At 40.5% G+C, this 27,478-nt stretch overlaps 1 protein-coding gene across 4 annotated transcripts in view; it reads right to left on the bottom strand.

Annotated features, from left to right (window-relative positions):
- Nucleotides 1-27,478, bottom strand: part of MROH2B (maestro heat like repeat family member 2B) — a 72,543-nt gene that overhangs the window by 7,377 nt on the left and 37,688 nt on the right. For all 4 annotated transcript variants that reach the window (XM_042951271.1, XM_042951244.1, XM_042951253.1 and 1 more), the window contains 17 exons: nucleotides 24,001-24,108; nucleotides 23,316-23,468; nucleotides 20,541-20,567; nucleotides 19,663-19,782; nucleotides 19,368-19,447; nucleotides 13,198-13,333; nucleotides 13,008-13,103; nucleotides 12,421-12,510; nucleotides 11,933-12,053; nucleotides 9,468-9,565; nucleotides 6,713-6,865; nucleotides 4,258-4,415; nucleotides 3,621-3,747; nucleotides 2,838-3,025; nucleotides 1,384-1,524; nucleotides 960-1,074; nucleotides 184-330 (listed from right to left, as the gene is read on the bottom strand). In XM_042951271.1, coding sequence (XP_042807205.1) covers nucleotides 184-330; nucleotides 960-1,074; nucleotides 1,384-1,524; nucleotides 2,838-3,025; nucleotides 3,621-3,747; nucleotides 4,258-4,415; nucleotides 6,713-6,865; nucleotides 9,468-9,565; nucleotides 11,933-12,053; nucleotides 12,421-12,510; nucleotides 13,008-13,103; nucleotides 13,198-13,333; nucleotides 19,368-19,447; nucleotides 19,663-19,782; nucleotides 20,541-20,567; nucleotides 23,316-23,468; nucleotides 24,001-24,108 — 2,058 coding nt within the window. The remainder of the gene's footprint in view (nucleotides 1-183; nucleotides 331-959; nucleotides 1,075-1,383; nucleotides 1,525-2,837; nucleotides 3,026-3,620; nucleotides 3,748-4,257; nucleotides 4,416-6,712; nucleotides 6,866-9,467; nucleotides 9,566-11,932; nucleotides 12,054-12,420; nucleotides 12,511-13,007; nucleotides 13,104-13,197; nucleotides 13,334-19,367; nucleotides 19,448-19,662; nucleotides 19,783-20,540; nucleotides 20,568-23,315; nucleotides 23,469-24,000; nucleotides 24,109-27,478) is intronic.

The raw sequence follows: 27,478 nt of genomic DNA, 5'->3' as shown, positions 1-27,478 counted from the left end.
GTAGGAGACTCCCAAGGAAACTGGAATTCTGTTAGGGTCACATACTTCAACTCGAGAGATACCACTGTAGCAATTTCTTTTGGATTTTTACTTAATTGCTATACAAGCACGAGGTGTGGGTTAGTAAATAATTATTTTAAACTCTGATTAAGTGTCCCCCGCACCTACCCCAACTCCCTTTACCTTGTGAGGGGCTCCAGAAGTTGTATTACCAAGCCCTCGGATGGCCATTTGCCTCAAAATGGCGTTGGAGTCCCAGGCACTCTGATCCATCAGGATCAGCACTTCCCGTAGATTCCCATGCTTCCAAAGGATCGGCTCCTTCATGAGCTGAAAACAACCACTTCACCCCTTTAGTTAAAGGAGTGGCCTCTCTTCAGGAGAATGATAAGTGCATCATAACTACAGTTAAAGACTAGCACCCGGCTGCTCTTGGAGCAGGGGAGAAAGCCCTCAGGTGAATCAGCAAGTGTGGCAGAAATGAATCTATTTGAGCAGCCCACAGGCCAAGGTTACATGGTGATGAGAACCACACTACCCAGTTAAGTAGGATGTCTCTAATCTAAATGGAAAAACAGGAAAACGGGAGTTACTGGCAATGTTCTTTCTCCGGGTTGTCTGGGACAACCTTTATGGCAGGGTGTGAGGGGACAATAATATACTTGTTGGTTACTTTTTGTTTTGTCCCTGTCATATCTATCGTCCACCCTTCTCTGTCCTGGGAGGTTGGTTCCGTCAGACTGGAGCGAAGGAAGAGGTTTGGGTGAGTTCTTTTTCCTCTCTCGTTCCCTTCTCAGGTACTGTATTTCTGGCGGCGGCTGAATCTCTGTACTACCAAAGCTCTCCTGAAGGGCCCTCTTCTGTGGTTCCAGCTCCCACTGAACTGCTGACCCTAAGAGAAATGCCCCCAAGGGGACCCAGAGAGCCTGCTGGGCAGTGACATGACTGTTCTCTCTTGCCTCAGAGAAGAAAGCTGTGCCGGTTATCCGGTAGTTCTCCGAGGAGGAGGTGAGAGATGCAAACAGTTGCTCCATGATGTCTAGTATGACTCCATGTTGCCACAGCGCCATGCTCCTAGAAAATGCAAGGCGCCAATTGTAGCAGAGACTTTTTTCTTTCTAAACAATGGAGGAGATTTTAGTCTATTTCTCTCTCAGGGAAATAAATGATCTAAAAAGGAATGTTCCATGAAAGAGCACTAAGGATTTGGGCTCTTGCCACCATCCCTTCCCATCTGCCTTTGCTCTTTCTTCCCTATTTTTTCTCCTGGACTACAGATCCTGGGTGAGTCCATTGCTTCCAGTAAAGTTGCCTACATGGCAGTTTTTACTCTGTTTTTAATTTTTCTCCTTTGTATCCAGTTCTTAAATGTCCACACATTACCTGGCCAGTGCACATACTCCTACATGGTGGGTACTGGGGCTGCTGAGAAGGGTCCATAGGTTGTCCCCCTCATCAGATTCCTTGGCAAGGCCCTCTTTCATGGCTTGGGCTTGCACACACTTCAGAGTTGTGACTGAGAGCCTGAAGGAGACAGTGGGCACCACAAAAGTAAGTCAACCCCATACAGGGAGTTGCGAATCCCAAGTTCACTCTTTCTGTTCCCCACAAGGCTGCTTCACCCTGGATGAATGGATGTTGTGTGAGGAAAAACACCAGACAGCCTGATCTCACACTTCAGTTTTGGGGCCAAAGGGGACACTGAGGTGATTTGGACCAGTAAATAATGCCACAAAATTTTGTTAACCTCTCATGAGAAAATAAAGCCCTAAAGATGGAAAGTGCCAAATACTATATTTCACTGATTCTGAAACAGCCCTTCAGAAGCAGGATGCGGCTTGCAATGGATAGTGTGTTATGACAGTTGGCCAGACAGTGGTTGTGGTGTAGTTGTTATTACCAGTGCGTGCACACGAACATGCATGGATTTAGGCATGGTTGTTTATACTGTTGTCATGTTGGTAACATTGTGTTATTGGAACTACATGTGTTGGGTCTAACCGTTGTTTAAAATGTCTTTACAAAGTGGATTTGAGGGGTGCCTGGGTAGCTCAGTCTGTTAAGCGTCTGACTTCAGCTCAGGTCATGATCTCACAGTCTGTGAGTTTGAGCCCTGCGTCGGGCTCTGTGCTGACAGCTCAGAGCCTGGAGCCTGCTTTGGATTCTGTGTCTCCCTCTCTCTCTACCCCTCCCCACTCATACTCTGTCCCTCAGAATGAATAAACGTGAAAAAAAAATTAAAAAAAAAAACTAAGGTGGATTTGACATTGGAATGAAAAGTTATGCAAAAGGGCACAGAAACAGAGCGTTGTGATGTAGGATCAAAATGTGCAGCTAATAATTCTCAAAGAGCTCTTTGAATAAATACATAGTAAAAAATTTAAAGTATAACAAAGCATTGATTCATGGCTTAATCAGGATTCTTTCTTTCTTTTTCAATAGTGCACAAAATAATTTTGCTTCCTTCAATTGGTGATATCTTAAATTTAATAAAATATGGTATTTATTTCTATTTTTCTTCTTTCCTTGGTGGCGTTGACTATCCCAGAATTCCAGCTTTCTTTGAAGGGTCTCACTGAGAGAAAACAAATGGAGCAGAACAGGCTCTCTATGGAAGCAAACAGAGCTGCTATTCGTTGTTATGTGACCATTCTGGGCAACTGTACTGGGTACTGCTCAGGGAGGAAGAGTAACAGGGCTCAAGGGCAGTGTGGAGACTCGTTGCCTCATGGGTAATTGAGGCCACGCCAGGAGGCATAGGCGTTGACTAACAGAGCCCCTCCTCTAGAGTCTAGGGTCCAGACAGCTCTGGCAGGCCCTCTGGCCTGGCCATTTACCTGCAGGGGTCTGCGGTCTGCTGCCGTTCTCCCTGTGGCATCACCCGCCGCCTGCGGCTGAAGGTGGAAGTGGGCATTTTCTGGCCCAGTGTGCAGCTGACCAACTTCAGGAGAAGAGTGAACACCTCTGGGTACAAGCTTGTGACAGGGGTGCCTGCCGATACCACTTCATACATAGCACAGGCCACCTGAGGGGAGAAAGGACTTCGTAGTCAAACAGGCTCCTTTCCTCCAAGGACATCTCCCTGGTCTGACCTTCAAGTTGTTTTCTCCCCAAAGGATTGCTTTCCAAGTTGACCGCACTCATACTCAAAACGAAACGAAACCAAACCAAACCAAACCAAACCAAACAAAACAAAACACAAAAAAATGCCAGAAAAGAGGGTGTATTTGTTTGGAAACTTCTCAGCTCATACTGTGTTTCTCTCTCAGGACTGTTATGTTCGGCAACTCCAAACTCTAGGGGGCACCAGTCAGGTGAAATGAAATCTTTTCCAGCATTGAGGTCTTGCAAAGGGGTGCTTTGGATATCTTAAGACTAATTTGTAAATACGGACCCACAGATTTTCTTTGGGATGATGAGAAATTTGCTTCTAAAAGTGATCAGCCACAGACAAAATTGCTGCCATATTTGTCCAACTAACTCCAATTAACTGGAGCCGATTTAAAATCAGGGTATAAGAGGGGAAGAAGTATGATTAATGCTACATCACCAAGGTTCAGGTGGGGACAGACCATGGAGTGGGACACAATTCCAGGTATGCGATGGGTTGTCCAACTCACTGAAATCGCCTCCAGCCCAGCTACGTCATCTTCTAATTCATTCTCAAGTTTGTCTGTTAAGGCTCTCAAGAGCTTACCACTGGAGGCTGTGTTCTCAGCCAGAGCCTTCCACAATGTCTTTGTGTCCCTAGGGTGGTAAGCCAGGAAGCTGATAAGAAACAACTCTTTGGAATATGAGCTTTTTCATCTGTTCCCCTCTAAAACCACATTATGACTAATCAAAATTTCAAGGACAGATGGCGATGCTAACATGCCCGGAGATGATAAGGATGTGTTATTTAACAGTCCAGCATTCTGGACTTGGGTTACTGAGGTTTGTTAATGTCCTTTAAGGCACAAACCTCTCACATAGGTGAAATTCAAGGCAACCAGAAAGAAGAGAAATACTCATTTTCTAATATTCACTTATTCCTATGATGTATTTTTTAAAAAAAGAAATCTTATCATATTAGGAGGATATGTATATGAAAAACACTTGGAAAAACATTATTTATGATTCAAACACCATTTTTGAACTTATTATTTAGGTGAGATGTTCTCAACCTTTCTTTTTACTCTCTTTCTCTCAAACCACAAATTCTTCCTCAGTGCGGATTAGCATTTCCTGGGAGAAGGAATGAGCTCTGTTAGAATCTACCTGTCAAAGGGCAGAGGCTTCTGTAAAAGGTTAGCAACAACTGCATCCATGTGAAAGCTGGCTATCTGAGAGATGGCTTCCAGCATAAACTGAAAACTTTCTTCCTTTTGTCTGAGGACTGGCATGTGATAGTAAATCATGTTCAAGATCTCCAACAGCTAAAAAAAAAAAAGTCCAAATCAAACATTAAATTGCCATTTTCCCTCTACTATATGGCTTAGGACACATATAGTCAGCATATTAATCATGGGTAGTTGATGAATTATATAATCATGTTAGAAACACTAGTTAATTCTATGCATGGCCTATCTCTTACTCATGAGGATTGTAGGTATATTGGGTATTTATTCCTAAGTCAATGTAACAAATATTTAGTGAAAGACTGCATTATGCCAAGTGTTGTGCTAGGCATTGTGGGGGATTTACCAAAGAGGAATACGATGTAGCCCTTTCTCAAAAGGAATGAATGTTCTAAGAAAGAATACCAGCCATATATCCAAAGGCCTGTGCACCAGGCAGTATATGGCAAATGTACACAAGAGGTTCACAAGATTGTGAGGGAACCCAGAAGTAACTGAGGTCACTTTGGAGGGACACCTGATGTGGGTCTTGAAGGATATATAGAAATTTCAAAAGGCAAGGTGGGGATGGTGGGGAAAGTCATCCTCATCCCAAAGAAGAATATAGATAAAGATGTAAAATAAAAAAGCATGATAATGGATGAAGCACAAAAGATTTTTAGAGCAGTGGAAGTATTCTGTATGTTACTGCAATGGTGGATATGTGCAATTATACGTTTGTCAATACCAACAGTTAACTTTAAGGGAAACTGTGGACTTTGAGTGATAATAATGTGTTGATGTAGGTTCATCGATTGTAACAAATGTACCACCATGTTGTAGGATGTTGATGGTAAGGGAGGATACATGTGTGTGGGGAGAGGAGGTACAGGGCTCTATGCCCAATTTTGCTGTGAGCCTAAAACTTCTCTAAAAAAAAAAAAAAAAATATATATATATATATATATATATATGTATACATATATATGTATATATATATATGTATATATATATATGTATATATATATATACATATATATATATACACACTAGCATGAAAGCATGGGCCCCAAGCAAATATGGCAAACATTTCTGGAACAAGAGAATGGTCCAGTTTGGAACACAGAGAAAATGAGGGTGATAAGAGAAGATAACTTGACAGAAAAGATGAAGCCAGATCCTAGAGAACACTGAAGGTCACCTTCCAAATTTGGATGTGAATCTGTGGGCAGCAGGAAATGATATTATACATTTGGATTTTTGACATGGAGAAGGGCATATCTATCTGCTAGTAGCTTTGCTTCTAGTAGATATTTCTCTTGTTTATTTTGGATAGATATTTTTAGGTTAAACATGACATTTACTCTGAATTAAAATTCTTTAAACATAAATATCTGGCAAATATGATTACCACAGAGTCCCATTAGGGGAGGATTTAGGTCCCTATTGCTCCCTTTTAATGCCAAACACACAAATACAACAACATTCCAAATTTATGAACCTTTGATCTTCCCATGTCCAGTATAATGCCTGCCACATAGTACACACTCAGGAAATTTTTTAAAAAACTGATTGGAGAGTAATTAGCACAGAAATAATTTCTAAAGGTCATACTTTGGAGAATTCTTTAATTTAGGGTGGTTGACCCGGGACATGGGGACCATAACTTCTTTCACCTATAGGAGGTGCCTTCATTGAGTTAAAGATTCTCTTCCTCCTTATTAATCTCTGAATTGCCTGAATTTTGTTTCCAACCTCAAGAGAAAGGCTAGAGCATCCCCATTTGGAGCTCTTAACCAAGCTTCCTGAGCTCAAATCCTTTTCACTCTGCCTAACTCTCCAGCTGGGAGTAAGGACTAAGGACTTTCCCTTAACCAGCTTCCTGAGCTCAAATCCTTTTCACTCTGCCTAACTCTCCAGCTGGGAGTAAGGACTAAGGACTTTCCCTCAATCAGTTCTTCAATGACACCTTCCTTACCAGAAAACAAACCCCAAGGTGTGTGGAAGAGAAGCCTGAAGAGAGGCAGTGGAATTAGAAACTCTACTGATCCTCAGTGGTCATCCCAAAGGTGATCCACACAGTCACCCTCATCCTTATAGATCTAACAGTCCAGTTTTCCCGAATCCAAATGCCCTTGGTAGAGAGCTGCTGTCTCTGGCCAAAGAGTGACAGTTGGGAAAGACTTTTTGATCACAGACTAGCGAGGCAATTGAGACAGGCTGAGACAACATGAGCCTCGTTGTTAATACACAAGTTGGGTCTCTGCTGAGGCCTCCCGAGGCTATGCATGCTCTTGCTTATTTCCCAACAGAGGACAAACTGGGAAGTAGCAATCAACTTGGCATTTCAGAAGTGTTAGAATTCTGCTCGATGGTCAAACTGGCTGTCAGTTCACCTGTTCTTCCAAAGCAGCTCCCTGCTCCTTCAGGGCAGCAACCATCCATATGCCACAGGCCTTTGTACAGGTGGGGTTAAGGGTCTCCAGACCATCCAGGGTTTCCTCCAGGAACATTAGAATTTCTTCATTTGGGATGAGTTTACTGACGATCTGAGAATGTACCCAGAAAGATTCATGTTATCAATCACCTCACTTCATGCAACATGCTGCTACTGTTTGTTTTAAGATATTGGAAACCACTGGAATTTCCAAACAGCACATGATTGGAACTATAGAAACTACTAAAACAGATAGAGACAATACCCTACAACCTCTAGGTAAACTTTTCCTACAGTTGCCCTTTTATCATTTTATATTTATTGAATCCCAAGCCTCCTGAGGCAATTTCTTCTCCAAACTTATAGTGTACTCCACAAGGGAAAAATAATGTATAAATTTTGTATAACAATTTATATGATATAAATTACTTCAGCATACATTTCATATATCACAGAAATATGTCTGGGGTATGCCAAAGAATAGCTAAGGCTTGGGAATTTAGGAAAGTCTATCACCAGGTACTAAGTGCCATGCTGAATAACAGGTGTCTCACAGTTTCCATAAAAGTATGAATTGTTATGATCCCTGTCTTTTACTCTTTCATGTTTCAAAATTAAGAGTAGTCAAAAGTTCTAGAAAATAAAAACTTTGCAATTTGGTCTCTAAGTACAAGAACTATACAGAATGGGTGATAGCCGTGTGTGAGTATGAGTGTGCGTGTGCATGTGTGTGTGTGTGTGTGTGTGTGTGTGTGAACACATATGCATGCGTGCGTGAGTCCTAATGAAAATGCAGGCTGGCAGGTGAAAAGTTAGCAGTTTGAATGAATTCCAGGAACATTGTCTGGGGCTTTAACCAAGCAAGATGGTTGTGATTATGAGTTTGTAGGTATGAAAACATTACTATTTACAACTGACTTCCCTCTGCATTAAGTGACCTGATGATTGATATTTAATAGTAATGTTCTTGAAAGGAAATGAGTCCCTTTTCATGAATAGTTGCATGTCTCAACCAGTTTCTGAGTCATTTTTGTTCCAAGATCAAGGGACCAGACTGCCGCATCTGTTCTATGTAACACCAAATACCTGCTTGGGCTCCAAACTCAATGGTTATCTGTTTTTTCCTCATATTGGTATGGATGATTGTTTAGCAAGAAAGGAAGGAGGGGAACTCATGTTTTTGGGTACTTATCATGCATCAGACACTTTCTTAGGCATTTGACCTATGTTTCCTCCGTGCCCCTCAACTGGCCTCTCTCCCTTATTCTGGACACTTTCTTGTTGTTTCTGCTGCTGTCACTTTAGTCCAAGCCACCTCCTTGTAGTTTCCTCCAAACTGACCTCATTAATTTCACTCCTGCTGGCCTGTATTGTAGTGTGAACACAGCAGCCAGATGACCCTCTGAAATAGAAGTCTGATCATGTTCCTTCTTGCAGGAACACACCTAGCCCATACAGGGCTTGTGCAAATTAGGAAAAGACACCTGTCCTCAAGACAGTTCACTTCTCTCTGTAAATATATGGACATAATGACTGATTTTGTTGGAACTTTTACTGCCATCTGTGGATAACTACCTTAAAATACATAAATATCTACAATGTTTACATTAGGAATGATGCTGCCTCACATGAAGAGCCCTTGTGCATCTCATATCTGGCACAATTGGACATAGTGCTCCAACTTATGCTCAAAACCCTGTGCTGGCTTTTATTTCCAACTGGAGTAAAAGTCAAAGTCTTTGGAGCATCTGGGTGGCTCAGTCGGTTAAGCATCTGACTCTTGGTTTTGGCTCAGGTCATGATCTCAAGGTTCGTGAGTTTGAGCCCCACGTCTGCATTGTCAGTGCAGAGTCTGCTTGAGTTTCTCTGTCTCCCTCTCTCTTTCTCTGCCCCTCCCCAACTTGTGCTGTCTCTATCTCTCTCAAAATAAGTAAATAAACTAAAAAAAAAAAAGTCAAAGTCTTTAACAAGACCTGGAAGGCAATTGAATCATTCCTGAGCTATCTCTTGGATCTCACTACCTCCTTATTTCTCTACCTCAGGGCCTCTGTACTTGCTTTCTCCTCTGCCTGGAATGTTCTTTTCCCTCAGTCTTCATGGTCTCCCCTTCACAGTGGCCTTTTCTAAGAAATTGCCCCTCCCTTACTCTCTATTCCCTTACTTGACTATATTTTTCTCAATTATCACTACCTGACATATTTATTTGGCTGACTCCATCCACCAGGATACAAGGTCATCCAGGGCAGGCATTTTGTCTTTTTCTATTCTTAGAGCCTAGAACAAAGTCTGGCATATGATAGGTGCACAGAACATAGTAGGCAAATGCATAAATGATTAAATAAACGAATGAATTCATTGACCAATTCTCAGAACAACTCTGAGAGGTAGGTTATGCATTTCTTTTTAAGATGAGGAGAATGGGTTTCAAGCAGTGCACACAGAATGCGTTCAATAGACTCCAAAGCTCTTGTTTCTTCTACTCCACTCCACTGCCTCCCTTACCCTGAAGAATCTTGGTTCACAATATTTCTCAGAGAATGAAATATAAGCAGCAGGTGTTGACAGGGCACATGCACCCAGGGTTAATGCATGATAGCCTAAGAGAATGGCTAGACCACTGCTCTCCTTTGTGGTGGGGCATACACAGCTTACTCATTTGGAAATCAACCCAGAACTATCTTTACATCCCTTGGCCAGTCCTCCATATCTATTACCTTTGCTATTTTAGAAGAAATCTTGATCTGGACCTGTACATCATCACACTGCAGCCCTTCCTGCAAATCCTGCAGTCTTTCCACCTCTGGGTGAATGCCTAAAATCCACAAGGGGGGACAGATGCAAGAGTTTAAAGACCTGATGGGGTTGAAGAGGTTGGCCATATTGAAAGGGCAGGCGTAAAAGCAAACACGTACAGGTGGTTTAGTACCATGCTAAATACTCTGCATACAATGATCTCATCTATTACTCATAAACATCATCTGAGGTAGACACTCCTGTTTTTGCAGATGAGATAGATGAGACAGAAAGGTATAAAGTCATTTGGCCATGGTTATCTAGTGACTAAAAATAGCAGAGTCAGAATTTGAACCCTGGTCTGTCTGACATTTGTGCCTAGGCTCTGACTACTCTGCTATGCTGCTCTCTCTGTTGAGGTTCCATTTTGCAGTGAGCCACTTTGGGGAAAATGGAAAGGTAACTATTGCAATAAAAACATCAGCAACTCTGTAAATGATTGTTGGAATCAATTTATAAACCCAGACCTAAGCAGTAACGATTTTCTGCTTGTTGTTTGAATGTATAGTAATTGTGCAAACTACCACCTAAACCATTTTGTGGTGGGCATCCCAGCCCAACAGAACACACATGGACTTTGGAGTCAGACAGACCTGAGCTCACAGCCCAGCTCCACTACTTGCTGGAATGGGTACATTTCTTTCTTTTTTTGAAGTTTATTTATTTTTGGAGAGAGAGAGAGAGGGAATGAGAGGGGCAGAAAGCAAGGGAGAGAGAATCCCAAGCAGGCTCCCCACTGTCAGTGCAGAGCCCAATGTGGGGCTTGATCCCATGAACCATGAGATCATAACCTGAGCCGAAATCAAGAGTCATACACTTAGCCAACTGAGCCATCCAGGCGCACGGCGGATGGCTATGTTTCTTAACTTCAGGTCTCTTCATCTCAAAACTGATTATTAAATGGGTATTTAATTTAGCATCACACTTGTTACTTGTATTCAACGGGTGTTTCATAATCATATTCCCTCTCTCTGCCATGCTTATTCAATCCATTGAGGAAAAGAGTTAAAGTAAATAATGAAGTATGGGATTTTTTTTATTAACAAAGAGTACTTGAGAACCTGAATTTTGCATGTTTCAGGAAAATAAAGTACCCTAAAGGAAGAATAGGTAGAACAATAATAGAGTTGAAATTCCTATCTTCCTACGAGGTTCCTCTCTGGTACGTTTCTTCTCTTCCTGGGATGGCCTCTTAGTTCTTACCTCCTTAACTCATTTTTTATTTTGTGGCTTGGTACAAGCATATATCCTTAGTGAATTATCTTCCCATACCCCAAGGGACTTTCATACCTAGTTTGACTCTGTTGAACATTATTTTTTCTTCTCCACTGACTAACCACCCCTCCTCCCCCAAGCCAAATCCCACCTTTTAGTTTTAACACATTTTTTATGTGAATTTTATAGTTGTAGTATCTCTGTGTCTCCAGCATCAGAAAATGCTTGAAACATGGAAAGTGCTTAATAAACATTTTCTGAGTACTTAAAAGAAAGAGGAGTGGAACACAGGTGTGAGATGGCATTAAAACTTAGACCCACAACCCCACAAGTAACCCTCAGTTTGTTCTCCATAGTTATGAATCTCTTCTGTTTTGTCCCCCTCCCGGTTTTTATATTATTTTTGTTTCCCTTCCCTTATGTTCATCTTTTTGTCATATGATTTTTTGTGGGAGGGGGGATGGGCTAAATGGGTAAGGGGCACTAAGGAATACACTCCTGAAATCACTGTTGCATTATATGCTACCTAATTTGGATGTAAATTTAAAAAAATAATAAAAACTTAGACCCATGGTCCTGGCTGCGCCTGGGCTGTACAGAACTGCGCATGTGCAGTGCAAGGCCATCCTCTGTGAAGCCACTGCTGGTTGAACCTGGACCTGAGGCCCTGCTTGTTGGTTTCAGCCCGAGATTGAGGTTTTAAAATTCCTTACGTTTCCTGATATTGACACTCCACATGCACTTGGAGAGCAGAGTTTCTGTTCTGGAAGCTGGAAAAACCTCCACAAAGTTGTCTCTCTTAGAGAACTTTAGTAATAGTGCTATTTCTTCCTGAAGAAAACCTTGTGATAGAAGAAGCATTGCTAATATGCCTAAGTGCTCAGTGATTTAAACTGGACACTCTCAAAACATTTTCACCTACCCCAATGGACCTTTATAATGCATCTGTGTCATTATCTTTATTTCTAAAAATAGCAAAAAACAGAGCCATTGGGGAAAAAAGATCCAAAAGAGAGACAAATCCTAGACATAATTAATGCATTAGAATGCAGAAACGACTGAACAGCGGAAAGAGAGGGACAGAGAGACATCGATGAACAAAGAGGAAAACTGAGAACAAAAGAAAACAGGTATCTGCTCTTCATTTGTGGGTTTCTCATCTTTCCCTCACCTTTTATACAGAACAGACCAATCGTGGAGCTGGCAGCTGCTTGACGGATGGTGGGCAGGGTGTCACAGGAGTGAGGAGCCAGGAGGCCGAGGAGTGAGCCGATCTTAAAGTGTTCTGGAGCCTGGAGGATAAAGGAGATGGGGCGCAAGGTGATGGGGAGGCTTGACATCCCAGGATATTCCCAACAACACTGGAGATGAAGTCCCTTATTTTCCCCTAAAGGTCCTTAGAATGAAATTGAATCTTGGACTTTCCCTTTAAGGGCAGTGGAAAAGTGAGCCGGCAAGCATGTAAAGGCAGCCAGATAGTTTAATCCTAGTGTCCTTGCCTCACTCTGGGGTCGGGCGACACCTCTCAGGTGCTTCTCTGGAAAGCACTCCATTCTGGAACTGGAGATCCATCATGTACAAGTTTGGGATTTCAGAGGCCTCAGCTGATCCCTACTGTCAGCAAAGGATGAAATCTATTCACTGCTGGGGATTACTTACCTCCACATCATTTGTCAGCACTTGTGCGGTGATCTGGAAGGCTCTTTCTCTTTCCCAGTCTTTTTGTGAAACAAGCCACATTCGGAGAAGCTGTTGGTCAAAGAATAAATGTCCTTTCCTTAGCACTCCTCATATTCACTCATTCTCATTCTCTGGCTCCTGCTGTCTCTGCCTCTTCTGTAACGGTGCTCACCTCCCACAAACAATTTTTTTTTTAATTTTTTTTTAATGTTTTTATTTTTTGAGACAGAGAGAGACAGAGCATGAATGGGGGAGGGTCAGAGAGAGAGGGAGACACAGAATCTGAAACAGGCTCCGGGCTCTGAGCGGTCAGCACAGAGCCTGACGCGGGGCTCGAACTCACGGGCGGTGAGATCATGACCTGAGCCAAAGTCGGACGCTTAACCGACCAAGCCACCCAGGCGCCCCATCCCACAAACAATTTTAAGAGGACTGGCCCTATGTGGTGGGTTAAATGGGTCAGGCTGGACATCTCCCTGGGAAGAGGATGAGGTAGAGTCTGGAGTGTCACCTTGCAGCACAGATGAGGGGATGTGGGAATCAGTTTGAGCAGTGGCCCTACTCACATTGAACATTTCTTGACAGTCCTCCGCTTTCACATTATCCCACATCATGGTCCTCAGCAGCCTTCCCAGAGCATCCATGGATCGTTCGTAGAGAAACTGAAATCCAAAGTGAGCATGAGTGTCAGGCTCCAGGGGGAGAGTAGAGTCCCACTGTAGTTCTTGATTTTACTCAGGCCTCACCCCCACGTACATTGATGTGCTCCTTGTCCTTATCTGTTTCGCCTTCATCTTTGAGTTTTTCCAGAGGTGGAAGGGGAAGCAGCCTCCGAATAGTCTCTTCAAGAATATTGAGATGGTCATTTAGTGAGAGCTGAGGCTTCAGTTTGCTGAAACGAGAACCATGTAGAGGGATGGACGTTAGGATGACAAACAAAACATAGCCCGGAAGAGTACCCAAGAACTGCCAACCATACCTGAAGGGGTCAGATACGTTTGCCGACGTGCTGGAATGTTGAAGGAGGTGGTGACAGAAGCAGGGAGAGGTTGGGCACATGGAATCAGACTGTACTGGTGTGCATAGTCAACATGCCTCATTTCTAATTTATTAGAGTGATGAACAAATCATCCCTAGCTCTGTGGTATTTAATCCTTTATTATATGATCTGTGATAACGTTAACCCACTTGTTTTTTCTAGTGCTCATGGGTTGTGTGTGTGTGTGTGTGTGTGTGTGTGTGTGTTGGGTGGGGGGAATTCTAAATTTGGAGCAGTGATTTTTATCCATTTCATATGTCTTCTCAGGTTATAACTGGTGTCACACATACTATAGGTACTCATGAATGTACCTATAGTAATGACATTGTAATCATCCTTCCTTCCCCCTCCCTTCCTCCCTCCTTTCTATTCTACCTCTCTTCCTTCCTTCATTCCCTTCTTTCTTTCTTTCAGGTATTTACTATAAACATCACGAAGGTATGAGCCTAGACATAACGTGGAAAAATGTAAATGTTCAATAAACACGAAAATCCCCATTTATTATTTAATAAATGTAAATCAAGACAATAAAATGCCACTTGTCAGCTACCAAATTAGCAAAGAAATTGAAAATGATGACACGGTTGGGGCAGGGTGAAATTGGTTCTCTCACAGGGGAATAAAAGTCAGTACCAGCTGGGGCAGGTCAATTGAAAGTGTTAAATATGTTGAACAGTCTTTTCATCTTTATTGTCTGGCTGACTTAAAAAAAAATCAACTTATTGAGGCAAAATTTATGCACAACAAGCTGCATCCAGTTAAAAGTGTGTAATTAAATGGGTTTTGCACCCATGAAACCACCACTATAATCAATATAGAACACCTAGATTTTTCCTTATGCCCCTTTACAGTTCATCTCTTCCTTCACTCTAGCCCCTGAAAACCGATTGGTTTTCAGTCATTAGAGATTGGTTTGCCAGTTCTATAAGTGTGCTGTCCAAACGAGGGTAATCTCTAGCGACAGGCAGCTATCCAATACCTGAGTTGTGGCTAGACTAAATTAAGACATGCTGTAATTCTAAAACACACTGGATTTTGAAGATTTTGTATGAAAAATCATGTAAATTATCTCATTACATTTGTTAAATATCAAATACACGTTGAAATGATAATATACTGAATATATCGGATTAAGTAAAATTATTAAAATTAATGTTTCTTTTCACTCTTTTAAAAAGTGGCTGCCAGAAAATTTTAAGTGACATATGTGACTTGCATTATATTTCTACTTGACGACATTATTTTAGTGCCTAGCTAACTTTTAGTTTATCTTCCACATTTATTTATCTGAGCTTTCTTCAAACTTCACGTATCTTTGGAAACATGGCAACCTGTGCCTTCTCTTAGTTGCTTCTTGCTACAGTTTAGGAGATTGTGTGGGTATGTTTTTGCATCTATTTTCCCCAGTATACAAGGCCATATTTTGTTAATGGTTATCTTTTTTGAATCTAGCTCAATGCCTGGTACATGCATGACATTGAATACTATTTATTGAACTAAATTGTCAACTTTTATAATTAAAAGTTCAGAGAGCACTTTTTGCATAAAGTGTTCACCAAAATATTATTTATAGTTTTTATTTTTTAATGTTTTATTTATTCTTGAGAGAGAGAGAGACAGAGAGACAGAGAGACAGAGCATGAGCAGGGGAGGGGCAGAGCGAGAGAGGGACATAGAATCCAAAGCAGGCTCCAGGCTCTGAGCTGTCAGCACAGAGCCCAACGCGGGGGTCGAACTCACAATCCGTGAGATCATGACCTGAAGTCCGATGCTCAACCAGCTGAGCCACCCAGGCGCCCCTATTTATAGTTTTAAAAACTGACAATTAACTATAGCAAGAGTAGGTTGATTAAATAATATGAGATATATCTATACAGTAAGTCATTAAACAGCCATTAAAAATGCTGTTTGTTACCTCAACATAATAAAGGCTATATATGAAAAGGCTACAGCTAATATCATGTTAATGGTGAAAGACTGTAAACTTTTCCTCTGATATTTAGAGGAAAATCTAAGATCAGGGACAAGATAAGGATGCTTGCTTTTGCCACTTTTATTTAACATAATACTGAAAGTGCCAGCCAGAGCTATTAGGCAATAAAAAGAAATAAAAGCCATGTAGATTGGAAAGAAGAAGCAAAATTATCTCTGTTTGCAGAAGATATGATCTTATATATAGAAAACCCTAGGGTGCCTGGGTGGCACCCTAGTTGGTTAAGCGTCCAACTTCGGCTCAGGTCATGATCTCGCAGTTTGTGAGTTCGAGCCCTGCATTGGGCTCTGTGCTGACAGCTCAGAGCCTGGAGCCTGCTTTGGCTTCTCTGTCTCCCTCTCTCTCTCTGACCTTCTCCTGCTTGTGCTCTATCTCTCTCTGTCTCTCAAAAATAAATAAACAGTAAAAAAAAATTAGAAAACCTCAACATTCACAAAAAAATTATTAGAATAAAACAAATTCAACAATGGTGTAGAATACAAAATCAATACATACCAATCAGTTGTGTTACTACATTAACAATGAATAATCAAAAAGGAAATTAACAATTCCATTTACAATAGCATCAAAAAGAATAAAATATTTAACCAAGGGAGCGAAAGACTTGTACACTGAAAACCACAAAATGTTGCTAAAGGAAATTAAAAAAGACACAAATAAATGGAAAAACATCCCATGTTCATTGATTTGGGCGCTTACTTTTGTTAGGATATCCATACTACCCAAAGCAGATTATAGATTTGATGTAATCTCCATCAAAATCCCAGTTTTTGTAGAAATGGAAAATCCATCCTAAAATTCATATGAAATCTCAAGGGACCCCAAATAGTCAAAATAATCTTGAAAAAGGACAAAGTTGGAGTTCTGACACTTCCTGGTTTCAAAGATTATTACAAAAACCACAGTAATCAAAACAGTGTGGTTCTGGCATAAAGAGACAGACATATATAGACTAATGGAATAGAGAGCCCTGGAATAAACTCTGGGATACATGGTCACAAGGGTCCAAGACCATTCAGTGAGGGAAAGGAAAGTCTTTTCAATAGTGTTGGGAAAACTGGATATCCACATACAACAAATGAAGTTGGGACCCTTACCTTATTCCATACACAAAAATCAAGGCAAAATGGACCAAACACCTAAATGTATGAGCTAAAACTCTTCAACTCCTGGAAGAAAACTTTGAGAGAAAGCTTAATGATATTGGATTTGGCAATGATTTCTTGGATATGACACTAAAAGCACAGATAACAAAAGGGAAAATAGACAAATGGAAAATAGACAATAGACAAAAATTAAAGCTTCTGTGCATCAAAGGACACAATTAATACAGTAAAAAGACAATCTATGGAATGGGAGAAAATATTTACAAATCACATATCTGGTAAGGAGCTTATAACCACAATATACAAAGAACTCTGACAACTCAACAACAAAAAACAAAGAATCAATTACAAAAATGGACAAAAGAAGTAAACATTTTTCCAAAGAAGATATAAAGATAGGTAATGAGCATATGAAAAGATGCTGAAAGTTGCTAAATCATTAGAGAAATGCAACTCAAAACCACAATGAGATTCTAAGGATGGCTGCTATTAAAAATAAACCAGAAAATGACAAGTATTGGCAAAAATATGGAAAAATTAGAACCCTTATGCACTGTTGATGGGAGCGTGAAATGGTGCCATTGCTACAGAAAACAGTATGGTGCTTCCTTAAACAATTAAAAATAGAATTCTCGTATGATCCAGCAATCCTACTTTTACGTGTATACGCAAAAGAATTAAAAGCAAGGACTGGAAAAGATATTTAGGCACCCATGTTTGTTAGTGGAATTATTCACAAGAATCAAACCATGAACACAACCCAAGCATCCATTGGGTGAATGGATTAACAAAATATGGTGTATATATTAAATGGAATATTATTCAGCCTTAAAAAGGAATGAAATTTTGACACAGGCTATCATATGGATGGACATTATTCTAGTGAAATAAGAAAGGCACAAGAAGACAAATACTGCATGATCCCATTATATGAGGTACCTAAAATACATAGTTCATAGAGACAGAAGGTAGAATGGTGTTTGCCAGCTCTGGTGGGAAGAGGGAACAGGGAGTTGTTTAATGTGTATAGAGCTTCAGTTTTGCAAGATGAAAAGAATTCTTGAGGTTGATTTCACAACAATATGATTATACTTAACACTGCTGCACTATGCACTTAAAAAATAGTTAAGATGGTACATTTTTGGGGTATTTTACAACAATTAAAATATTTTTTAAACAAATTTTTATGCTTATTTATTTTTGATAGAGAGAGACACACACACACACACAATGTGGTGAGAAGCAGAGAGAGAGGGAGACAGAAGATCTGAAGCGGTCTCTGCACTGACAGCCCGGAGTCCAATGCAGGGCTCGAACTCACAAACTGTGAGATCATGACCCGAGCCGAAATCGGTTGCTCAACCAACTGAGCCACCCAGGCACCCCTCACAATTAAAATATTTTTTAAAAACAATGAAAAAAGAACAATGTTTGTAAAGAATGGTAATAACATGGGAATATGTAAGGTGAAATAAGGAAAGACAGGATGCACGATCGTATGTAGAGCACGATCTCAACTCTACTTAAAATGAAGAATAGGGTATAATGAATTGAAGAACACATACCAAAATGTTGAAAATAGGGGGCAATTATTATTATTATTATTATTATTTTTAAAGGTTTATTTATTTTAGAGAGAAAGAGAGCACAAGCTGAGGAGGGGCAGAGAGAGAGGGGGACAGAGGATCCAGGATCTGAAGTGGGCCCTGTGCTGACAGCAGAGAGCTCGATGCGGGGCTCAAACTCACAAACTTGTGAGATCCTGACCTGAGCTGAAGTCGGCTGCTCAACTGACTGAGCCACCTGGGAGCCCAAAGTTTTTATTATTTTTAAAAACTTTCTATAGTTTCTAAAATTTAACAATGAATTTGTATTTCTTTACTGCAGGGGGAAAATATTATTTTAAAATCTTGATTAAGGGGCGCCTGGGTGGCTCAGTCCGTTAAGCCGCCGACCTCGGCTCAGGTCCTGATCTTGCGGTCCGTGAGTTCGAGCCCCGCGTCGGGCTCTGTGCTGACAGCTCAGAGCCTGGAGCCTGTTTCAGATTCTGTGTCTCCCTCTCTCTGACCCTCCCCTGTTCATGCTCTGTCTCTCCCTGTCTCAAAAATAAATAAACGTTAAAAAAAGAATTTAAAAATAAAATAAAATAAAATTTTGATTAAAATTATTTTCTTCTTTAGGTTTATTTCTACTAACCAACTAAAATATGATTAGGGCTTTCGTCAGTTTTTTTTTAATGTTTATTTTTGTGTGAGAGAGAGACAGAGCATGAGTAGGGGAGGGGCAGAGAGAAAGGGAGACACAGAATCCATAGCAGGCTCCAGGCTCTGAGCTGTCAGCACTGAGCCCCCACGTGGGACTCAAACTCATGAACCTTGAGATCATGACCTGAGCTGAAGTCAGACACTTAACCGACTGAGACACCCAGGTGCCCCAGGGCTTCATAAGTTTTTAATGGGAATATTAAAATTTGCCTACAGACCAAAGTCTAGGAAAAGAAATTTCCTTTTGCACCAAAACTTCAATCCTTATGTATCAATAAGTCTGACTCCTCTAAGTGGCTCTTTCTCCCTCTTGGTTATCAAATGGTCAGGCTCTTAGTCAGTTCTGTAAGTCTGAAAAGAGGGAGAAGCCCCAATTTGAAATAGCCCATCGATGAGCTGTGTTCACTTTGGGAAGGGTGCACTGGTGTATCCACTGACTGAGAAGTTAGTTGATCTGAAGGAGGATATTGGGAAGGAAATCTTTTTCTCAATGAGAGCAAGAAAAATTCTCTAAAATTCTCTACCTGAGGTATCTAATGGCGATTAAAGCTTTCCACCGAACAGGGCTAGCTAAGGAATCCAGGGGCTCATCCCTGATGAAGTCCTGTAACACAAACAAGGAGGTGAAATATTTTAGAAAGGGGAGTTTCCACATGCAGCTGCAATACCATTGGACCACTGGGTGCCCTTGGTCCAAAATATGGCAGAGATCTGTTTGTTCCCTGGGACTGGCAAGTTTTACCCACTAAAAAAAGACAGCTCTGTGCTCTTGGTAACAGACTTTTCATGGCCTTGCCCATGTCCTCTCTGCCCACTCACCAGCATGTAACCCAGTAGCACCTCCTTATAGGAGAACTTGAACCCCTGATCCTCAGCATCTTGGACAGCAATGCCAATCTCAGTGATACTTCTTGTGAAACTCATTTGCAGATCCATGTCCTAAAAACGGAAGGATTCACAGTGCAAGCCAAAGTCTTGGGTACCACACCTGGTTCTATAAACCCAGTTCTTGACTTAGGGTTGAACTATGTGCCCAGACAGAAGTGAGAATCTGTTTCTTTTTCTTTCTCTACCTCAGTTTAGGATCAAAGTTGCAGGGAAATTAAAAAAACAAAGGTCAATTTCTACTCCTTCCACCCCTACCCCCCACCCCCCATAGATTGAGGTTCTATAAGGCAGTGGCTTTTAAACTTTTTGGACCATAAACCACACAGTAGGAAACAGTTTACAATTCCATTCTGTACTTACATTCTATCTATCTATCTATCTATCTATCTATCTATCTATCTATCTAAATATAATGTATATAATAACTGAAATAAAAGTTTTATGATACTTATTGCTATGTACAATGTTCTCTTCTATTTCTTTTATTTCATTAAAAAATTTGCTGGTGCGGTCTATTAAATCTATTACATTGAAATCATAGTCTACTGGTGGGTCACAGCCCATAGTTCTAAAAATACTGTTCTAGTTTGCAGTCTAACTTTCAAACCACCTGTAACCAAATATAGCTCTATGTTTTGTCCTAGATTAAGCTCAGGGATCCTGGCTTCAGAATTGGATTAATTAGTTATATATTGGGATCCTTTCCTTTGGAATCAAATCAAGAGGACATATATGCTTCCTGCATTTCCAGGGAGACTACTTGGTATTCAAATGTATTTGTATTCAAATATATCAAATATATTGCATACCTTATTCATCACAGACATGCCCAGAACCTGAAAACCAAAGGCAAAAGCAGATATAGAGCCGCAGTTAGAGAGTTCCCTTACACCAGCAAAAAGACCCACCCACCAATCTGAAAACAAGAGTGAAGCAGGACACGGAGTCTTGCCAAGGAGTTGGGTGCTGTTCACTCCCTCCCCTATTTCCAAAGTGAGGTCCTGTACATTGGCAGACATTTTCCCCAGGTGAGTCTAATATACAGAACGCAGCATAAAGATATCAGGCGTTTGGGTTTCAAGCCTCACAATTTAAAGAGACTCTACCAGATTTTCGTAAGAAAAAGGATAGAGGCTGTTGGCAGAAAGACCAGCGAAAAGCTATAGAATGAAAGTAATAGGGGAGCTGACTTTGGAAGGAGGTATAGTCAGTTCTGCTATGATGCTTGCATTGAAAATGCAATTTTGTTCCAGTGAAATTGATATGTGAGTAAATACTTCTGGTATATTCTGAATTTTGTGTTTGCTTATGCACAGTTTGGTCCATGACAGCAAAAGGTGAACTAGCTGAATTGAATCGCATAGGAATACTCACACAACACCTCAAACACGCCAGCTGCCTCAGTTTACCATGGTAAGAGCTGCTTCCCATACAAATCTGGCATTCTAGCTGTCCGGCTGATTTCAAACGACCCTTCTTTATACCACCATTTCATAATAACTCACAACTTTCACAATTGAATTCATGTGTTTTTAAAGGAAAAGTGACATAATTTTTTTTATAGTACTTAGATATTTCTTAAATGTTTTTTTTTTCTTAAATGGTTTTAAAAATTAGGTTCCTATTTTTTTCTGTGTCATTGATGGGGTTTTGAATGTTGTGCCCCTTACCCCATTTCCCCCACAATCCTGTGGTTTTTTGTACTATGTTGTTCTATGCTGTGTTACAGCAGAACTGACTGTACCTTGAAAATGTACAGTCATCATTATCTAAAACATCTTTATCTCTTTTCCTCTTTTATTTTTATCCTAATTTTCCTCAATGACTGACTAAAAATTAATGTAACAGAAAACATCTTCAAAAAATTTTTTTTAATGTTTATTTATTTTTGAGAGAGAGACAGAGTATGAGTGGGGAGAGAGAAGAGAGAGAGACACAGAACCTGAAGCAGGCTTCAGGCTCTGAGCTGTCAGCACAGAAGCCTATGTGGGGCTTGAACTCATGAACCGTGAGATCATGACCTGAGCCGAAGTCGGATGCCCAACCAACTGAGCCACCCAGGTGCCCCAGAAAACATCTTTTTTTAAATCATATTTTTGGTTTTCATCATTGCTTTTCAAATTTTGAGTGCATCAGAATCACCTTTTCAGGAGCACGGCAAAAATACAGATTCATAGATCCATCCCTAAAGGCTGTGATTCATTAGAGATCTCTATTTTTAACAAGCTCTCCAGGTAATTGTCATGCAACTGAAGGGTGAGGATCACTGCCCTAATCCCTTTCACTGGCGTATACTTATATCTGTGATATCATGAGTTCCCTGTGATTCCATTTTTATCACACACACACATGCATAAATATCAAGAGTACAGATTTATCAAGCAGGTGGTGTGTGGAGAGCACAGAAGAGGAGGTAAGACAGCATAAGGTACCATCCCTAACATCAAGGTGCTGACAGTCTGATGTGGGAGCAGATGTGCACGTAATCGGCAGAAGCTTCTGAAACTTGGCTGTGGATAAGAATCATTTATAAACCTTTTAAAATTACAGCTGTCAGACTCCACTCCAGATCTACTGAATCAATCTCCCTGAAAAATGGTTCTGGGAAGCCGTATTTCAAACTTGATCCCAAGGTGATTTTTAGGTGGCTGACCTGGCACTAGTTAGCAAAATGGCTAAATTGACAATATATATAAAGTACTTTATTAAAGATATAAAAAGTACTATGGGGGACAGAAATGATCAGATGAATTCCAACTCAGATGTGTGGCTCTGAGGCAGGAATATTCCTGGCATGTTTGAAGAGCATCAGCGACAGCCGGGGGGATTGGTATGAATGTGTGTGTTGGGGTGCGTGTGAAATAGTACCTAATGATGTAGACTGCGTAGATTGGTTAATGATATTTTTATTCTCTTAAAGATACATGTATTGTGGGGCGCCTGGGTAGCTGAGTCGGTTGAGTGTCTGACTTTGGCTCAGGTCATGATCTCACGGTTCAGTTCTATGAGTTGGAGCCCCACATCGGGCTCTGCACTGACAGCACAGAGACTGCCTCAGGTCTTCTGTCTCCCTCTCTCTCTGCCTCTTCCCTGCTCATGTTCTGTCCCCCTCTCTCTCAAGAATAAATAAACATTAAAAAAATTTGAAAAGATACATGTATTTCACTTACTATTTGTGAGGCACTGTTTTAGGTGGTTTATCTATGCCACGTAAAAGGTTGAACAACTACCATTAGTAACACTTCAGAGACTATTGCAGGGAAGTAATGAATCTGTAATGCCCTAATGAGGTACTGGAGTAATTATTTTAAGTTTGATTCGAGGGAGACTGCTATGGGTACTTACCTAGGAAGGTATCATGGGACATGAACTGCCCAAGGTTTTGGAAAGAAACAAATTACCTGACCCTGTTTTGTTATGAAAAAAAAATTTTTTTTGTCTTACATTCTCATCTTCCAAATATACCAGGTCCTGTCTTGCCTTTGGCCTGTATCTTTTGAGCATGAATATTCCCAAGAGGTGAGCCCCTCCAAGGTCTGGGAACCCCAGACTAGAAATCCAGGCAGCCCTGTGCTAGCCATTACCTGAGAGCACTGGCCATAAAGAAATAGGACTTGGGATACGATGTCTTGATCGAGCCTGGTGAGGAGTTGACCCTTAGGAGCATGGAGGGCCACAGCTCCGTAGATTACCATGACATCAGTCTTGGTGAGGCTCTTTTTCCCAGAAAAAATACCCTGAAAGAGAGACATAAAAACTATGATGGAAGGTGTCGCCTTCCTTCCATGTTGTTTCCTAATTCTATGGACCACTACAGGGATTAAGAAATGAGACTGCGATGATGAAAATTAGTCTAAAACTGATACCCTTGCTTGGTCAAATTTAAACACCCCAAACTGTGCTGTGGATCTATCAGGCTTTAAAAAAGAGGTCCCTGTGGGAAAGCGTGTGTTAATTTTTACTTATTACATCTCTTTCCTTCAGGGGAAGCAGAGTGTACACAATGGAAACTGACCAGGAGGCCTGAACAGTTGGCAGAGGGACAAACCTAGGCACACACAGAATTCCTTAGGACCTTTCGAGTCAGCAATAGTGATAGAAAATGGAGTAGATCTGTCAGATAGCTGGTCATGCTACAGGGCCTGGGCTCAGGCAATTCTCACCTGGACTACAGACCTGGGGACAGGAAGAGGCTGTTCAGTGATGGGATCAGTGTCGTTTGCCCTTGCAGTGACCAAAAGCTTTGGGACAGAAAGTTGTTCTTTTTACCTTACATCGATTCATGAAAAACTTTTCCCGATCTTGGAATGTCTTAAGAACTTTTAAGACAGTATCCAAGTGAGTCTCAGCGCAGTATCCTAAAATAGATGTTATTCCCTAAAGTCAGAAAAGATAGGAGTTTTGAGTTTAGCCATTCACTTATTCAACAAATATTTATGGAACCCCTATTATGTGTCAGGCACTCTTCTAGGTGCTGGGGAGACAACAGTGAACAGAACACACGGAACTCCCTTTCCTTGTAGTGCACACAACCAGGGGGAAATGACAGGGGAATAACATTAAATAAGCACATAAATTTGCTAAATATGTAAATATATAGTATTTCAATGGTGAGAAGTGCTATGGACAGAAGGAAAACAAGAAAAGAGAATAGCACTGTAGGTTGGGGCATTTTCAATTTAAACGGGTGGAAGTCTTCATTAACAGGGTAACATTGAGTAGTGTTCTGAAATGAATGAGGGAGCAAGCCATTGGACTGGGTGGGAAGGAGAGTTCCAAACAGGATGGGGGAAATGGTGTTAGAAATAATTCCAAGAGCAATAAATGATCACATCAGACAAGGAGAAGATAAATAATAAAAAAGCAGTCTCAAAAGTTCAGTAAGTCTAGTGGTTTCTGACCATTTAATATGGAAGAGAGAATCCTAAACATCTTAAAATTTCTGAGGACAATGTATAACAAAATACACTACAAAATTTTTTTTATACTAGGTGGTCTTTATTAGCCTGGGAATTTTTAAAATTTATTTTTAATTTTTTTTAACACACATACTCTCCTTCCTCCACATTCACATATACTCTGCAGCTTAGGCCAGGGTAGGGAATAGGTAAAAGTGCTTTGAAAAAGCTCTCTAGGTTATGCTTATGTTTTCTCTAGGTTGAAAATCAATAGCATCTAAGGTTATTTTCAGCTTGTAAATTCAATGATTTTGATATTTATGATTTTTTTTTAAACATTTATTTATTTTTGAGACAGAGAGAGACAGAGCATGAACGGGGGAGGGGCAGAGAGAGAGGGAGACACAGAATCGGAAGTAGGCTCCAGGCTCTGGGCCATCCCAGAGCCTGACGCAGGGCTCGAACTCACGGACTGCAAGATCGTGACCTGAGCTGAAGTCGGACGCTCAACCGACTGAGCCACCCAGGCGCCCCTTGATATTTATGATTTAAGTTAAAAAATCAAGGCCAAAATATACTAAAAATACTTTTTATTAAGTAAGAATAATTGAAATTCATTTTTCAATACTTTCACAAACCTGGTTAAATAATGAAGCATTGATCCTGGGATGCAAGTGTGGTTCAATATTCACAAATCAATGAATGTGATATACCACATCAATGAAAGGGTGAAAACCTTTTCAATAGATGCAGAAAAAGCATTTGACAAAGTACATCCATTCATGATAAAAACCCTCAATAAAGTAGGTTTAGAGGGAACATACCTAAACATACCTAAACATGAAAAATCCAGAGCTAACATCATACTCAATGGTAAAAAACTTAAGAGCTTTTCCCTTAAGACCAGGAACAAGACAAGGATGTCTACCCTCACCACTTTTATTCAACATAGTACTGAGAGTCCTAGCCACAGGATTCAGGCAAATGAAAGAAATAAAAGGCATCCAAATTGATAAGGAAGAAATAAAGTTTTCACTATTTGCAGACGACATGATGGTATGCATAGAAAATCCTAAAGACTACCAAAAAACTACTAGAAATGGTAAATGCATTCAGTAAGGTCACAGGACACAAAAACAGTATAGAGAAATCTGTTGCATTTCTACACACTAATAATGAAGTAACAGAAAGAGAAATTAAGAAAACAATTCCATCTACAATTGCACCAAAAAATAATAAAACACCTAGGAACAAACTTAACTAAGGACATGTAAGACATGCACTCTGAAAACTGTAACACTGATGAAAGAAATTGAAGACAGCACAAACGGGAAGCTATTCCATCCTCATAGATTGGAAGAACAAATATTGTTAAAATGTCCACATTACCCAAAGTCATCTACAGACTTAATGAAATCCCTATCAAAATACCGACAGCATGTTTCACAGAACTAGAACAAATAACCTTAACATTTGTATTGGAACTACAGGAGTGCCTGGGTGGCTCAGGCAGTTAAGCCTGCAACTCTTGATTTCAACTCTGGTCTTGATCTCATGGTTTGTGAGATCGAGCCCCACATCAGGCTCTGTGCTGACAGCACGGAGCCTGTTTGGGATTCTCTCTCTCTCTGACCCTCCCCCACTCATCATGTTCTCTGCCTCTCTGTCAAAATAAATAAATAAACATTAACAAATTAAAAGAACCTATGCTTATTTCACAGTTGTCCCGTGTCTATAAAAGATACTAAACTTCAAAAAAAAATTGTATGGAGCTACCAAAGACCCTGAATAGTGAAAGCAATCCTGAAAAAGAAGTATAAAACTGGGGCCCTTGGGTGGCTCAGTCAGTTGAGCATCCGACTCTTGGTTTCAGTTTAGGTCATGATCTCATGGTTTGTGGGATTGAGCCCCACGTTAGGACTGCTTGGGATTCTCTCTCTTCTCTCTCTGCCCCTCCCCTCACTTGCTCATCGCTCTCTGTTAAATGCATACACAAACATTAAAAAAAAAAAAGAAAAAGAAGTTATAATACTGGAGGTATCACAATCCTAGATTTCAAGATATACTACAAAGCTGTAGTATCAAAATATAGACACATAGATCAACAGAACGGAGAGCCCAGAAATGAACCCATGATTATATGGTCAATTAATCTTTGATAAAGGAGGCAAGAATGATGCTGTGAAAACTGGACAGCTACCTACAAAAAAGTGAAACTGGACCACCTTCTTACACCATATACAAAAATAAGTCAAAATGGATTAAGGACTTAAATGTGAGACCTGGAACCATAAAAATCTCAGAGTAGAGCATAGACAGTAACTTCTCTGATTTCGGTCATAGCAACATTTTTCTTGGTTTATTTCCTGAGGCAAGGGAAACAAAAGCACAAATAAGCTATTAGGACTACATCGAAATAATTATATATATATATTGGGCTTTTATATATATATATATATATATGTGTATATATATATATATATATATATATATATAATTTAAATTCCAGTTGGTTAACATACAGTGTAATATTAGTTTCAGGTGTATAATTTGGTGCTTCAACACTTACATACAACACCTGGTGCTCATTACTATAAGTGCCCTCTTTTTTTTTTTTTTTTAATTTTTTTTAATGGTTATTTATTTTTGAGACAGAGAGAGACAGAACATGATGGGGGAGGGTCAGAGAGAGAGGGAGACACAGAGTCCAAAGCAGGCTCCAGGCTCTGAGCTGTCAGCACAGAGCCTAACGCGGGGCTCAAGCTCACGGACTGCGAGATCATGACCTGAGCCGAAGTCGGATGCTTAACCGACTGAGCCACCCAGGTGCCCCTATAAGTGCCCTCTTA

The sequence above is a fragment of the Panthera leo genome, chromosome A1 (assembly GCF_018350215.1).
Source record: "Panthera leo isolate Ple1 chromosome A1, P.leo_Ple1_pat1.1, whole genome shotgun sequence".
In the NCBI taxonomy this organism is placed as follows: Eukaryota; Metazoa; Chordata; class Mammalia; order Carnivora; family Felidae; genus Panthera; species Panthera leo.
This window is presented reverse-complemented; position numbering and strand designations above follow the sequence as displayed.